This window comes from Petaurus breviceps, unplaced genomic scaffold (assembly GCF_028583685.1).
Source record: "Petaurus breviceps papuanus isolate PSGF00001 unplaced genomic scaffold, PetGlider_PUasm1.0 178, whole genome shotgun sequence".
Taxonomy (NCBI): Eukaryota; Metazoa; Chordata; class Mammalia; order Diprotodontia; family Petauridae; genus Petaurus; species Petaurus breviceps.
In genome coordinates this window covers 23,782,570-23,799,820 of record NW_027185777.1, presented here as the reverse complement: position 1 = coordinate 23,799,820, position 17,251 = coordinate 23,782,570, and the positions used below count along the sequence as shown (strand labels likewise).

The 17,251-nt window shown below is 35.7% G+C and overlaps 1 protein-coding gene across 4 annotated transcripts in view; it reads left to right on the top strand.

The window, feature by feature from the left end:
- Positions 1–17,251, top strand: part of EPC1 (enhancer of polycomb homolog 1) — a 102,550-nt gene that overhangs the window by 69,732 nt on the left and 15,567 nt on the right. For all 4 annotated transcript variants that reach the window (XM_069086462.1, XM_069086459.1, XM_069086461.1 and 1 more), the window contains exons 2-10: positions 382–541; positions 6,658–6,803; positions 6,904–7,110; positions 7,476–7,624; positions 8,362–8,521; positions 11,565–11,741; positions 11,831–11,920; positions 12,011–12,159; positions 15,623–15,975. In XM_069086462.1, coding sequence (XP_068942563.1) covers positions 382–541; positions 6,658–6,803; positions 6,904–7,110; positions 7,476–7,624; positions 8,362–8,521; positions 11,565–11,741; positions 11,831–11,920; positions 12,011–12,159; positions 15,623–15,975 — 1,591 coding nt within the window. The remainder of the gene's footprint in view (positions 1–381; positions 542–6,657; positions 6,804–6,903; positions 7,111–7,475; positions 7,625–8,361; positions 8,522–11,564; positions 11,742–11,830; positions 11,921–12,010; positions 12,160–15,622; positions 15,976–17,251) is intronic.

The window sequence follows — 17,251 nt, the reverse complement described above, 5'->3', positions numbered from 1 at the left end:
TGTTAAGGTGGTAGGTAGAGGTAAAATTTGGTGCCAGTTAAGTATGTTAGCAGCAGGAATCTGTAGTAAAGAATGTGCATACCTTGGGCCATCAAACCTTGACAAATTTTAGATATTAGTGATTAGCAATCTTGACCAGCAAGTCATCTTCCCTATCTACCTAATCTGCATGAGCTACAATTGGGCAATGAGCTACTGTTGGGCAATCCCAATAACATATTCAAAAGTTGACTGTTCAATTTTGAGATCCATTTTCCTGCACTATAACATTTTGCTCTGACTTTGACACTCTAGCTGTATTTAAAACAACTAGCAGAATCTCAACTTTGCTATGTTCTGTTTAAATATGCTTTACTTTTCTGCTTTCCACCTCTGTTTTAGGAACATCATCTCCAGCGGGCTATTTCAGCACAGCAGGTATATGGCGAGAAGAGGGATAATATGGTTATTCCCGTCCCAGAGGCAGAGAGTAATATTGCTTACTATGAATCTATATATCCTGGGGAATTTAAGATGCCAAAGCAGCTAATTCACATACAGCGTAAGTAATTATTCTGTCGTAATTTTGAAAAACTTTGCGAAGCATCTTAACTTATTGCTGTTCTGGTTTTGTTCCTTTTTGTTGTTTTTTAATGCTTTGTTCACTTTTGACATTGAATTAATAATTGGGGGGAAATGTTGATTCTCTTACGTTACTAGGGATTTTTTCCCATGTAAAAAGTGTTTTTGTTGATGATTATTCCTATAGCTGTATGCTAAAATATTTGACCACCAAGGTTAGCACACAATTAATTTTGAATTTCTAAAGCCATTTTTCTACATTGAATAGGGTGCTCTTTAACAATGGTGACTTAAAGTGTTTTTTTTTTTTTGGAGGGCATTTGGGGTTAAGTAACTTGCCCAAGGTCACACAGGTAGGTTATTTTTTTTGTGTGTGTATGTGTTAAGTGTCTGAGGCTGGATCTGAACTTAGGTCCTCCTGACTCCAGGGTCGGTGCTCTACTTAATGCGCCACCTAGCCTCCCCTTTAAAGTGGTTTTAATGAAAGAAATGTTAGTCACACTGAATTTCTGGTTATAGTTAATCATGGTTTTAGACTACTTGGTAATTAAGATCAAAATCTCTGTCTTCTGAATAATAAATCAGTCATACTAATGGAATAAAAAAGCCAAATTTCTTGATCTGAGTTTAGATGAGAAAAATCTTAATAAACTTTAACAAAAAAATACATTTGGAATAATGGTGATGTTAAAACTTTTTTTCGCATTTGAAAAAAATAATATCTGAATAATTTCCTGTGGTGGTTTAAATTGCAATTATACTTTCTGTAGATAGTCTGAACATTTCTTCAGAAATATGGAACACATAAATGACATGTTTGGGAGCAAAGTGCATGTTTGGGGACACCGTGCTTTTTGGAAAGTTGTATATATTAGGGGAAAATGAAAATGGAGGAGCGACTCTAGATTTGCATAATTTGGTACTGTCCTCATTCTTTTTTTTTTGTTGTTGTTGGAAAACTTAGATATAAAAAAAAATTTTCCTGCCATTTGTTACATTAAGTGTTTATTTTATCATGTCACTTTAATATGTTGTGAAACCTTTTTGGTCCATTGGGCATCTGTAGGATGTGATCTAATCAGAAAAGTTTATGTGCTTCCAAAACCTTATGAATAAAAACCCCAGGCAAAACAATCCCCCAGTTCCCTTTTCCCCATCTTAGCTTAAAGTAGGATTTCAGATTGTTCATTGTTTCTGGCTCCTCTCTCTGCTTCCCCATATAATCCCTTGCTTTATTTTATACCACATCCATTAAGTTTCACATAGCCATTCTCTCCTTTTCATGCTCACTGCCAGCACCAAGCTTGAGTTATCTTAGTCTCTCATATGGACAATTGCAGTATTCTTCCTAACCTTTAGTCACTCTACATCCATGACCAAATGATTAATTCTTTCTAAAGTATAGTTTTCAAACAAGCTGCAGTGTAATGGAAAGAGTAGTAGACTTAAAATAAGTAGAAAGAGCCAGATTTGAATTGTCTCCCATACAAAATAAGTTACCTAACCTCTTATTTTCTCAGTAAGATAATAATAGACTTATTTTTCTAATTAGTAAAGGCTGTGTAATAATACTTGTGTACTCAACCTACAGTATTTTCTAGTTTCTTACAGAATAAAACTCAAACTTGTAGCTTAGCATTAAGATCTTTTTATAGTATGGGCCCCAGCCTCTTTCCAGCCTTACCTCTCGGTGCTCTTCAATACCAACAGTGTGCTCCACTCAATTTGGACTATTAGCCATTCTCCAGATATTGCAGTAACCTTGCTTTTTGCCTGTGGCTATTCTTATTCCCCCTGCCTGAAATTACCTCCCCACCAGTCTTCGCTTATTTATAGCCTACCCTTATTAAGGCCCAACTTTGATGCTTTCAAAAAACTTCTGCTTGTACCTCTTGTATATCACTTGCCAAATTATACCTTACAGATTTTTGTGTATAAGTGTTGGAGATCTTGCCATCATTCATATATGTTCCAGTTCCATGTTTATGAACTCCAAAATTTCTTTATCTGATTATTTGACACAATTTTGATCAATGACACAATCTTGTGTCATTCTGTCTTTTCTCTTAACCTTCTCCACTCCTTTTTGTTGTTCAGTCATGTCTCACTCTTCATGACCCCATTTGGGATTTTCTTGGCAGAGATACTGGAGTGGTTTGCTATTTCCTTCTCCAGCTCATTTTACAGATGAGGAAACTGAGCCAAACAGGGTAATTGGCTTGCCCAGAGTCACTTAGATAGTAAATGTCTGAGGCCAGATTTGAACTCAAGAAGATGAGACTTCCTAACTCTAGGCCCAGCACTTGATCCCCATTGCCTCACCTAGCTGCCCCTTCCAGCTCTACCATTGGATCTAATTGCTCCCACCCCTTCATTCTTTCCCAAACCATCATCTTTGCACTAGCTACATTTTCCTATTTCCACCTTGTGTTGATGTTGTTTACCTTCTGGTCCTATTGTCAGTAATGCCTTTTCAACCACAACTTTGGATTACTCTCACCTTGCTGCTGCCTTCATTGAAACTCACATAACCATGCTGAAGGCATTCCTCATAAATTTGGGTTAAATAATATCAGCTGGGCTCTTTTTGTATTCCACTCCCCCACCACTGCTTGTTCCAAAACTATGCTTTTTTATCCCTCCTCCAGCTTCCTTCAGCATCCCTTGACTCTACCCTTTCAGATAAGAACCTTGTCTTATCTTACCAGAAACAAAAAGGGAAGATGTCTGAGAACTTCTTTTCTGCTCCTCCCAAATCTTTCAGATACCTACCTCATCTCATGAAGAGGTGGCCCTCCTTGCTAAGGCAAGCCCTTCTGTATGCTCCGTTGATCAGACTTCTCCTACAAATTGCTCCTGCTATTATCCCCCAACCTCACAGTTTTGGACTGCTTTTTACTTTGCTAAAACCCTTTGCTGGCTCATGTCCAGCTTGAATTTGATTGTTAAGTCCAGAAAGGAATCTCTTCTGGCAGCCATAGTTTTTATCGAGAAGAAAGGGGAGAGTAAAGAATGCATTCAGGGAAAACATTGTTTTTTTATTTTTCCTTTGAGAAATGTATAGGGATGGTGCCCATGAGAGAAATATGCAATTAAATGTTGATATGGCTTTTTAAAAAAGAATTATTTATGTATATCCACAAGTAAAAGTAAACAGTTCAGTCTTTCCTCCTGACTTTTTCCCATCTTCCCTTTCCCTCCCTTTTTCAATCCAGTCTGATTTCTGAGACTGATGATGTGATCTTTCTGTGTGTCTGTTCTGTCATCTGGGCCCAGAGTTTCCTTTTAGCCTTGGCAGTGATTTAAAATGGAAACCATTAGTTTTTGGATTTGTAGAGAAAGTATCAGATCCTACAATAATAGAGATTAAGAAAATGTATTTGAACCTACAAAGTTTCACTAAATTTAGATAACATTCGATATTTATGAGACATCTTGCCTTAAAATAAATAGCCAAGCTTGTTTTTTTGACAGGATACATAAAAATAGTAACATTTTTCCCCAAAATAGAATGGGATTTTATTGATGACCTTTATGACTCATTATTTGAGAGTGAGATTTTTTTTTTTAGTCTTTCCTTTTGAAGTGGAAGAATACCACATGAAAACACCGTTTATTAAGCACCTACCATGTTCTAGGGGCAGCCCTGGTATTCACTGGGGATATGATGACAAAGTGATACAATCTGCTCTGAAGGAGCTTACCCATAAATGCAAGGAGACACATGCACATCATAAATACACTTCAGATAGAGATCTGTATGTAAAGAAATATAGTTCCCATGGGGAGTAGAATTGCAAATTGCTGAGGATGTTATAAAAGAATCTGTACTATCAGATTGGAGAATCAAGAAAGATCTCATGTAGAAAATGATGCTTGAACTGAACTTTGAGGAAAAACAACAGATTCTAAGGAAGCAACAGTGAGAAAGGAGGACTTGCTAAGTCTTTGCAAGATTGCACAAATGTACAGACATAGATAAAGTTTTATTCATGAGAAACAGCAGGAAGGTCAGTTTGGATCATAGAGTATGTGAAGAGGGTTGGTGTTTTAATAAGGCTGGAAAGGTAGATAGAAGCCAGATTGTGAAGGACTTTAAGACCAAAGAGAGTAGTTTGTCTTATTCCTAGAGATAATAGGGAACCAGTGGAGTTTGAGCAGTGGAGTTGTGACTTGGTCAGACATGCTTTGGGAATATCATTTCACTTGAGATGAGTAGATGAGTTGGAAAGGAGAGAAGCTTGAGGCAGTTTGACCAATTAGGAACCTGTTGCAGAGTTCAGGTAAGAGGTGATAGGGACCTGAACAAAAGTAGTAGGAATGGGATGGATACAAAAAAGGTGTTGTGGGGGTAGATTGACAAGACTTGGCTAAGGGGTTTGAGGAGTGGAAAATGACTGTAGAGTAGAAGGATGAGTTTTACTCTTAACAGAAATTTTAGGGACCTTTGGAAGAAGAATGAGAATTTTTTTGTGTGTGTGGTAAAGATAATGTTTTGGACATTTGGAGTTTGATATACCTTTGGGGCACCCAGGTGCAAATATCTAATAGGCAGTTGATGATGGAAGATGAGCTCAGGTTAGAGGCTAAAACAAAGATCTGCTTGTTTTTCAAAATAATATAAGGTTTATGTATATGCTATAATTTGTGCTTTTTTTTTTAAAGAAACATTTTAAATGGAGATTTTCCATAGGCTTACACCAAACTAGGATGTGAATTAGTAGTGATAAAAAGAATTTTTTTTAATAGATCTAACAAGACTTTGCCTATCCAATCCCTACCCATTTGAATCTCTAAGTCATATAGCCAGTGGATGAGAAGTTAAGGTTTTTTCAGGGTGTCTTGTTTTGTTTTCTACCAGCCTCATCTCATGTATGAGATAATAGTGAGTGTGTTAATAAGTTCAGACGAAAACGAGTGCTGGGGGTAGCTTTAGAACTGGGATGGAGCCATAAAGAGGAAACTATCTTAATTATCATTTATTCAGTTGACTAATTTACTGAAGCTAACACAAATGTTTTGTGATTATTATGTTTTTAATCCAAAGAAGTCTTTTAGCTTCTCCAAGTCTCTTTTCTTTAAAATAATCAAGTTGCACTAGCTCTCTAAGTTTCTTCTGATTTTGTGATCACAGAAAAACATATATTCTAACTTTTAACTCATTGGCATAATGAGGAGCTCCCAGTGAAAAACTTTCTCTGGAGATTAACACCTGCTGTACAGTTGACAGTTGTAGAGGAGCTTGTGGCCCAGAGAAAGTTAAATGATTTGCCCACGGTCACCCAGCTAGGACTCAGGTCAGGATGGCACTCTATCCATTTTCTATACTGCCTCTTATTGGCGTACATTTAAAATTTTTATATTTATTGATCTTCAATTTGAGTGACTTCTTACTTTTCAGCCCTGTTTTTACTCTCTATTCTCTTTGAAATACTATAGTCATCTATATACAAACAGCTAAATATTCTACATTTATTTTTATGACTTGGAACAGAAGCCAAGGCCCTTTTATAAAATAAATAAATTTTTTTAAAATAGGCCCCTAGTTTATTTGGATGGGTCAGCTATGTGGTGTAGTGGATAGAGAACTGGGCCTGGAGTCAGGAAGACCTGAGTTCAAATCTAATCTCAGACACAGCTGTATGACCCTGGGCAAGTCACTTAACTGTTGGCCTCAGTTTCCTCATCTATAAACTGAGGTGGAGAAGGAAATGGAAACCAATGTAGTATCTTTGCCAGAAAAAAACTCCAAATGAGATCCCAGAGTTGGACAGGAACTGAAAAACACCTAAACAACAGTAACAATAATGTTTATTTCTGTTGTAAGTTCTTTTTCTTTTATTGGTTTTCATAAAGGTTCTGTCTGTAGGCTTTTTCTTTCATTAGTGTTACCTGTATTAAATCTGTAATATAAAATCAATAGTAACTCTAGTACCTTAAAACTGAAAGCATATTGATGTGCTGTCTAGATTTTCCATGGTTCCCAAAACAGAACTACATGAAATCTTAGTTTTGAGATTTTTTCCACTTACCTATATAGTTTTATTGTTTAAGGAGTAAATGAATGGTCATGTAAGATTTTCATTATGCTGTTAGCTTTTAGTTTGGATGCTGAGCAGCCTGATTATGATTTGGATTCTGAAGATGAAGCCTTTGTGAATAAGCTGAAGAAGAAAATGGATATCTCTCCTTTACAGTTTGAAGAGATGATTGACCGGCTAGAAAAAGGCAGTGGCCAACAGGTACAGCTCTATTGCAGATTTGGTTTAAAAATGTAAGTACAATCAGCATATGTATAGATGGATGCACATATAAAAATGACCCTGTGGATTTTACATTTAGCCAGTCAGTCTGCAGGAGGCCAAGCTGCTGCTGAAAGAAGATGATGAACTGATTAAAGAAGTGTATGAATACTGGATTAGGAAGAGGAAAAACTGTCGAGGTCTATCTCTTATCCCAACAGTAAAACAAGAGAAGAGAGATGGCTCCAGCACCAATGATCCTTACGTGGCTTTCAGAAGGCGGACTGAAAAAATGCAGACTCGAAAAGTAAGTCAGTATGGCAGCATCTTTGTTAAGGGTAAAAATGATTACTGTAAGTCTAAACTACAGTGTTTATTTCTTATTCTGTGTTTAACTTTTACTGTAGTTATTTGGAAGTGACTTTCTATAGAATTAAAGCAAAATCTTGCTTTATTCTCCTAAGACTAGGAGTATATTTTTTTCACTTTAATCTACATAAAAGTTATGTATCAAGTTATTTCCATGGTAATTACCCTTTTAAATTTAACAAGTATAAAGATTTATGCAGTTCCTATATATATTCTTTAAAGCAAACTACTAATAATGCACTTATTTCTGGAATAAAATCATTTACAACTGAATGAAACTAATGCACAATTTCTTATTTACAGAACCGTAAAAATGATGAAGCTTCATATGAAAAAATGCTTAAATTGCGTAGAGATCTGAGTCGAGCTGTTACTATTCTAGAAATGATAAAAAGAAGAGAAAAAAGTAAGAGGGAACTATTACATTTAACACTGGAAATTATGGAGAAAAGGTAAAGTATTGTTTTCTATTCTAAATTACTTAACAAATAATTATCCATAACCCATTTAATTATCACCTTAAATGTTAATTTGTACAATTATATATTTGTTAATATATTTGCCAATTTAAGAAAATTAAAATATACTCTATTTTCCTTCTTGTGGTTTTATGCCTAAAATATGACTGCATATAAAGATTCCACTGTTTTTAATTCAACTTTAATTATCAGTTTTAATCTTCCTGTCAGATTTTCCCTGCACTTGCAGGCTTATCCTTTTCTGAAGGATAGATATTGTTAAATTATAAGATAGCCAAATAGGAGGAGAGGGGAAAAAAGGCAAAAGAACCAAGTAAATTCATAGGGTAGGTAGTCAGTGAATAATCGAAAGTTGCTTTTAATTTTTAAAAATAATTGTAATAATTTACTAAGTTTGTCGGCTAACTTTTGCTTAGCTATAAATTGATGTGACAATATGGTGTGATGAGAAACAGCACTGGACCTAGTATTCAGAATTCAGAATTTTGCATCTAGGCTTGATTCTGTCATGAACTTAATTGAACCCATTTGTTTATCTACAAAACAAGGGTGCTGGTTGATATGATTGCTAAAGTCCTCTTCATTTCTGATTTGTTGTCTATGATTATGTAGCCCTTCCTTGAAATTGTACCCTAATCATTTGTAAAATTATCAACTCAGGTATTTATAAAATAACCTTCAGAAACACATTTTCTTTGTGATCATTTTAGGTATAATTTGGGCGACTACAATGGAGAGATCATGTCTGAGGTTATGGCACAAAGACAACCAATGAAACCTACTTATGCCATCCCCATCATTCCTATTGGTAATAGCAGTCAGTTTAAACATCAGGAAGCGATGGATGTTAAGGAATTTAAAGTTAATAAGGTAACTCCATGTACTTTTATTTGCTCTTCCAAGTTGTGTTCTTACTATTTATAGCCTCATTCATCACTACTAGAATGTAAGCTCCTTGAGGACAGAGGCATCATTCAACTGACATTTTGACAAACAACTTATTAAGTACCTACTTTAAGCAGGGCATTGAAGTACTGAGGATATTAAGACAAAATCAAAATTCTACCTGCCCTCAAAGAACTTACATTATGCTGTCCTCTTTACCTAGTAGGACACACTATCTTGTTAATAAAATTGAGTTGTGTTAAAACAGGTTCCCATTTCTAGTATTCTAGCATTTAAAAAATAAACTCATGTTTATTTTATGTATACTTTTCATGATTTTATAATTTTAATGAGATACCCTTTATCTTTAAGCTCTTATTGTTGTCAGATTGAAGGCTCTCACTGTGTCCTGCTTCAGAAGTATGAGTTCTCTGTAGAAAATGCTCTGCTTCACATTCTTCCTAATTTAAGTCAAGCTATTGCTAACAAGACTTGCTTTACTTACTCATAACATATAAAATTACATCTCAATTAATTATCCCTCAGCCTACATACATAAGACTTCGTAGAATAAGACTAAGTCTTTTAGTCTTTAAATTTTACTTGGAAAGCAGAGTGATAGAATTGATAGGAAATCAGTATGCCCCTTTGCACTTGTTCTTTTGACAGCCTCATTCAGGGCCACAGGCTCAGTTATGACTGTAGAAATTCTATTGAGCCTTTAAGCTCAACATGTCCAACATACTTTATTAGATTTTCCTCCCTAAATTTATTCTTTCTGACTGTTCTGCTAGTGTTGTCAGCCAGTCTTCCATGTGTAAAATTTGGGTGTTATCTCTGATTCTTTTGTCACAATTACCTCTAACATAGCCATTTAATTCCTAAGCCTTGTTGACTCTGTTGCCATGTCTTTTGCATCCATGTTTGTCTGTCTCTTCCTACTTTCCTCACCCTTATACAACATGACTGTCTACTTGGTCTATTGCAGTAGCCTCCCAATAGAACTTCCCAGCACTACTTTCCTTATCTCCATTATCTTTCATGTTCCTTAGAATTAACTTTCTAAATATATCTATCCCTGTTGTTCCTCTGTCTCCAATCCTTAAATGTTTCCCTGTAGCCTACACTCAGCCTAATTCAAAGCGTTTTACAACATCACATTAGCTTCCCTTTCCAATTTCCTCATTGAGCAGGCCTACTCAATATTCTGTATTTACTTATGCTGTCCACAAAATATTCTTCCTTTATGAATTCCCACCAAACCTTTGAAGCACCAAATGCCACCTCCTCCTTGAAGTCTTCTCTGATCTCCAGTAGTTGGTCCTGATTTTTGTCTGCCCTTGTACCTCACATAGAAGTTTTCTTATACCCCTCTAAAGCCTGTTTTGTGTTATTTGTGTTTGTGACTTACCTTTCCAGACTGAACTCTGAATGCAGGAACTGTCTTACTTCAACTTTAATAAGTCTCCACTTAGAGTTAGTATTCTACATATAATAGCAACTTAATAAAAACATTTTCCATCCGCACCTTACACTAGAGAAGGCCTCCATTTGACACAGATTTATGTGTATATATGTAAAACTATATTATCCATACTTATTTATCAGTTCTTTCTCTGGAAGTGGATAGCATCTTTCTAATTATAAGTCCTTTATAATTGGTTTGAATTGTATACTTGCTCATTCATCATTGCTATTCAAACAGTATTGCTGTTACTATATACAACAATCTCTTGGTTCTGCTCATTTCACTCTTCATTATTTCATGCAAGTCTTTCCATGTTTTTCTAAAATTAACCAGTTCTTCATTTCTTTATAACACAGTAATATTCCATCACAGTCACATGCCACAACTTGTTCAGTCATTCCCCATTTGATGGGCATTCCCTCAAATTCCAGTTCTTTGCCACCACAAAGAAAGCTGCTATAAATATTTTAGAATCTGTAGATTCTTTTATTTTTTCCCTGATCACCTTGGAATAGTGGTCATTATACACAGTTTTAATAACCCTCTGGGCTAATTCCAGATTATTCTCCAAAATGGTTGAATCAGTTACAGTTCCACCAACAATGTATACTAGTCTCAGTTTTTCTACATCCCCTCCAATATGTCGTTTTCTTCTATCCTTTTAGCCAGTCTGCTAGGTGGGAGATGGTATTTCAAAGTTGCTTTAATTTGCATTTCTCTAATCACTATTATTTAGAGCATTTTTCATATGATTACATATAGTTCTGACTTCTTCATCAAAAAACTGCCTGTTCATATCCTTTGACCATTTTTCAATTGGGAAATGACTCATACTCTCATAGATTTGATAAAGTTGTCTATATGTTTGATATATGAGACCTTTATCTGAGAAACTGTCAGTAAGTCTCCCCTCCCCCCCAATTTTCTGCTTTCCTTCTAATTTTGGCTACTTTTAATGAATGTTTGTTGAATTATTATCTAATCTGTTATACCATCTAGTCATACAGCTTACTTCTCTCTGGTGTGTTTTATGTATACATTTTCATTTTCCTGGTATTCAATTCAACCAACATTAATTGATGTCTTTCTCCTTTAGAATCTTGTTCAAATTCCCATCCTCTTGAAATCCATAATATTGAGCAACTATGCAATTATCTTTAGCTTTTAATATTCCGTTTTCACTTTAGTTGCTTTGAAGCTGTTAAACAGTCTTTCTTACCACTTTTCTCACTATATAGATGACATTCTTTGAAGCAAAGACCACTTCAGTTTTTTTCTTGTCCTCTCCTAGTTTGTACTTAACTATATGCTGTAATGATGCATTTTATAAGATGGAAAGTTTTGTAGCACTAATTGAAACAGAGGGCATTATGGGTCTTGTGTGCGTGTAATTGATGTATGTGATATGCCTAACACCACCTTCTTAAAGCTCACTGTAGTTAAAAACCTCAGAATGAATCACTTCCATTTTCTGATAGACTTTTCAGAAGACTTTTCAGAAAACTTTAGCTTAATTAACCACACCTTCAGGAATTCACTTAACTTGTGATTTTATTATAGCAAGAAAAAGCTGATCTTATACGACCGAAAAGGAAATATGAGAAAAAGCCCAAAGTCTTAGCCTCGTCTGCTGCTGCTGCTCCACAACAGACGAGCCCTGCTGCACTGCCAGTCTTTAATGCTAAAGATTTAAATCAGTATGACTTTCCCAGCTCAGATGAAGACCCCCTCTCCCAGGTAAGATTTAATCTCTGTTATCAGCATCAAGGAGGACTGTAGTAATATAGTTATCATGGTTTGACCCTCTGTATTTGATGTGTCCCAAGGTTCTGTCTGGTTCTTCTGAAGCTGAGGAAGAGAATGATCCTGATGGCCCTTTTGCTTTCCGTAGGAAAGCAGGCTGTCAGTACTATGCTGTAAGTGAATGACTTCTCTTTTCAGTTAATGATTTAAATTTGTTAACATTACTACTATAAAATACTTAGTTTGTGTTAATTGTCTTTTAGCCTCACTTAGACCAAACTGGCAATTGGCCATGGACTAGTCCTAAAGATGGAGGATTAGGAGATGTGCGCTATAGATACTGCTTAACTACCCTCACTATACCCCAGAGATGTATTGGATTTGCACGAAGACGGGTTGGGCGTGGTGGAAGGTAAGATTTTATTTAGTCATTAATATATTTATAGGACCATTTTAGATGATTGTGTAACTTCTATATTGCAATTTTTTTTTTTTGGAGGGGGAAAGCAGGGAAATTGGGGTTAAGTTAAGCCCAAGGTCCCATGGCCAGTAAGTATTAAGTGTCTGAGGTCATATTTGAACTCAGGTCCTCCTGACTCCAGGGCCAGTGCTCTATTCACTGCACCACCTAGCCTATGTTGCAATTTTCTTTTTTTTTTAAGTAATCAGGGTTAAGTAACTTGCTCAAGGTTACACTGGGTGTGGTGCTGAGTATCTGCATCTGGATTCAATCCCCAGGTCATCCCGACACTGGAGCCGATGCTCTTACTCGCTGTGCTACCTGGCCGCCCCTATATTGCAATTTTCAAGAGTCATCTTCTACATATTACATTCGGTTTGATCACCCGCTGGCTAACATATTTGTTATTTGCCACCTGGTTCTTGTTGCTTTGTGAGTCTGCAGTTTATATTGGAAGCAAAACTACCAAGACCTTAGAGATTTATCTATCTTAGTGTGTAGCCACAGGAAACAGACTTTAAAAATAATTTTTTTTAATTTGTGGAGAAAGAGAGCCCATTTGATTTTAACAGACATTCAGTAGGCAAATAATGAGAAAAGCATCCTAAACACAGAGACCAACATGAGGCCAAGGTGCAAATGCAGGAGATGATAAATTGTATCTATAGCAAAGACCAGTTTTTATTATAGTACAGAAAAGTGTGAAGGGGAATTATTAGAATAAGATCATGGATTTAGAGTTAGAAGTAATAGCACAGACTGTCTGCTAGTCCCTCATTCTATTGATGAGGAACCCAAGTCCTAGAGAATCACAACCTTCCCAAGATTGCCCAGGATAGTAAAAGCAAAGCTGGAATTAGAACCCAAATCCTTTGACTCCAAATTCAGCACTATTTCTGAACAGTAGATAAAGGAATTGTATTGATTTGGTGGCAATTGAGAGCTACTGAAGGCTTTTTGAGCTTAGAAATGACATGAAAGAATTTCTTTTTTTTTTTTGGCGGGCAATTAGGGTTAAGTAACTTGCCCAAGGTTACATGGCTATTTTTTTTGTGTGGGTGTTCTGTGTCTGAGGCCAGAACCGAACTCAGGTCCTCCTGACTCCAGGCTGGCGTTTTACTCCCTGCGCCACCTAGCCGCCCCCCGAAAGAAATTTTTATAAAAGTAGTATGAAGATTGGATTGGAGGTGGCAGAGACCAGGCTCAGTCTTGTTGATGAGAAACTTCCCAGGGACCATGTTGTGGTGGCCATAACTTGGTTATTTCAGTCTTCATGTGTACTAATCAGAGGGGAATCATTTATAGCTGTTTTCCAGTATCCTTGGCTACATTAGAGATGAGGTCCAGGCATTATGTAAGGGAAGCCAGTACATATGAGAAAATGAGTAAAATGTGGTATTTTAGTGAGATAATTCTCTTCTCCCAATAGCATGCTAAAAGGATATTAAGCTGTTAAATTTTCATTTTGAGTTGCAGTTTGATTTCATTTAAATATACTTATTTCATAAATATTTGAACAGAAGTGAAAGTATAGGAACACTTTAAAATTGAACAAACTTATTTCTAGATCACATCCCCCCTCCACAGATGAAACACTTAGCATATCACTCCCCTCTTCAACAAACTCCAGTGATCGACTGTTAACTTGAAATACCAACTGTGTTGTTTAGTATTTAAATTCCTAAACAACCAGACTGTTTCCCTTCTAGTTTTATTATACTTTATTCTTGTTCACAATATGTCCAGGCATACTTACTTTCTATTGTTCACACATGACACTGTCTACTGTCTTCACAGCCTTTTCACAGCCCCCACTCCCCCTACTCAAATTTGCTCCCTCCCCACCTCTACTACTTAGTTTTCTTCAAAGCTCAGTTTAAATGTTGTCTTCTGTGGGAGGTTTTTCCTTGTCCCTCCAGCTGCTAATGCCTCCCCCCAATAAACTTTCTGCCTGCCTTTTACAGTTTATTTGTATAGTATAGGGGCAATTAAATGGCACAGTAGAGTGCTGGGCCTGGAGTCGGGAAGATGTGAGATCGAATCTGGCTCCAGACACTTAGCATCTGTGTGACCCTGGACCACTTAATCCCTGTTTACCTCAGTTTACCTGTCTATAAAAATGGAGGTGATGATAATAGCACCTATTCCTCCCAGGGTGATTGTGAAGATCAAATAAGAATAATTGTAAAGCATTTAGCATAGTGCTTGGTACATAATAGTTGCTTTTCAAATGTTGGGCATTATTATTTATGTATATATGGTGTCTCTGGTGATAAGAATGTAAGTTCTTTGAGGGCAGAGAGTTTCATTTTTGCTTTTATACAATCCTTGGCACAGAGTAGGAATTTAATAAAGGTTTGTTGATGGATTGGTGGTGTCCATGAGAGAGAAAATTCTCTTGGTCCTTTGTTGTGGAAACCTTTTTAAAAGTTTCTTAATCAGTTACAACATTGATAATTTGAGGTGCAATCATACAGAAAGGAATTCTTTTGTCAGTATGAAAAATATTTCCTAATGACTAGAACATGAGGTCTCCTTCCCACATTGCTCCTATTTGCCATTGTCAGCTTTCCTCTCCCCACCCCATCAAAGAAAATCTTGTGGATTTTTTTTTCTGGATATATATACATATATATGATGGGTATGTTTTGAAATGTGCTGTTGCTTTTAAATGGAAATCAAAATACAGTGAAAAATTCAATTTTTTTTTTTTGCTTTTTTTTGGGGGGGGAGGGAAATTGGCGTTAAGTGATTTGCCCAAGGTCACACCGCTAGTTTTTTTGAAATTACATTTGTTTTAAGAAAGAAAATACTGCACATTTTTTAGACTTATATTTTTGAAACAGGCCATAGATAGAGTAAATGCCTGGAAGACTCACTGCTCTAGAGAAAATTTGTTTGCTCGCTCTCTCTCGCTCCCTGTCTCCCCTTCTCTTTACCTCTCCCCCCACATAACATGCACACATGTTGTATGTTTGAATTAATTTTAATAAGTATAAAAATGTATGAGCATTAGAGAAGTTGAATTTTCATAAGTCAGAAAGAAAATTTACTTTTACACAAGATGTAAAGAAAATTAAAACATGTACCAGGATATAGCAAAAGATTACACATAGTAATTTTTTATATGATCTTTTTTTTTTTTTGAGGGGGGAAGGCAAGGCAGTTGGGGTTGTAAGTGACTTGCCCAAGGTCACACAGCTAGTGTGTCAAGTATCTGAGGCCAGAGTTGAACCCAGGTCTCCTGACTCCAGGGTCAGTGCTCTATTCACTGTGCCACCCCGCTACCTCCACATAATAATTTTTTGAAGCTAACTTCTGAATGTACGGTTCTTTTTGATAGTTAATAAGAGAAGAAGAAATTATTCCAATTTGGTTATTAAATAGTTGTGTAAATTTTATGCTTTTATTTTAGGGTATTACTGGACAGAACTCATTCAGACTATGACAGTATGTTTCGCCACCTGGATTTGGAAATGCTTTCCTCCCCACAACACTCTCCAATCAATCAATTTGCCAATACCTCAGAAACAAATACCTCGGACAAATCTTTCTCTAAAGACCTCAGTCAGATACTAGTCAATATCAAATCATGTAGATGGCGGCATTTTAGGCCTCGGACACCATCCCTACATGACAGTGACAATGATGAGCTCTCCTGTAGGAAATTATACAGGAGTATAAATCGGACAGGCACAGCACAACCTGGGACCCAGACCTGCAGTACCTCCACACAAAGTAAAAGTAGCAGTGCTTCAGCACACTTTGGTATGTTTGTTTTAATACATGTTTCTGTTGAAATATAAAGTTTAGTGTAGACATTTTAAAATACGCTCATCAATTTTATTATTTTTGTGGTCTCTTCAAGGTAAATCTTAACTTTTTCTGAGGCACTGAAAAATCATTTGGGATCTCGTTTTTATTTTGAAGATTTTGTATAGTTTATATACAAAGGCAATTTGTTGCTCTTTTTAATGTATAAAATTCTTCTCTAGAATGCACTTCATAAATTATAAGATAAATAAACTATTTCAATTTTATGTCAAAAGTCACCCTACTGTGGTCTCTAAACTGTTAACACTCTTTTGCACTTGGGTAATTCTTTAGTCTTTCATCTTGTTTAGCTGTAGACAAGAGATCAGTATAGGCAGAGATCAGTAGTAATTTTCATGGCCTCCTTTATTGAGGTAGGCCAAAAGACAGGTATAACAATAATTTGGAAAGGGGCAACTATATACATTTTGGATGATGAAATTTTTAAACAAAAACTTACTTCTATACTTCTTTTCAGATGACATCTCACTTATGGCTAATATATAATTGTAAAGAATGTCTGTGATAAACACTTTCCACCTTATAAATTGTCCATATAATCGCAAATTCTGCTTAAAACTTTTTTCATAATTTGAAACATATAGAATATTGAAATTCACTAAAAAGGGATGTTACCACAGATTTTTGTCACCACGGATGAATTCAAATATAGAATGAAAGATGCTATAAATTGAACTAACTTAACCTTCTGACAACTTACAGGATTACATTTAAATCTTTCCAGAAACATTAATATTCTACAAGGTCCCCCAGTAATCTAGTCCAGTGTTTTTAATGACCTTTACTATGAAGAAATTTGAACTTTTAGGGAAAGTTTGCTACTATCATGCACCATTAAGAACGCTGTTTTAAAGACAACTAGTAATAATTCAGACCAACATTAAAGTCACTCTGTATTAAAAGAAAATATTTCTGTCATTTGCTTAAAAGGGAATATTTATATCATTTGTCTTTACCTAACAATTCCATTTATAACTTCCCAGTAAATGTTTATTAAAACGTACAGTTCTATTGAATTTAACATTGATGCTGCTGTAGAACCATTTTGCTTCTGCTTTAGTTTAAAAGTTAAATCGGTGTATCATTTTTATATGAGTTATATTGTAGGTTGTTACTTTTTTTTTGTTTTTCATAAGACAACAGATCCAGTAATATTTTTCCTGATTATTCAGATTTGTAGGGTTTTTAAAGAAAGATTTCTTTAGATTAT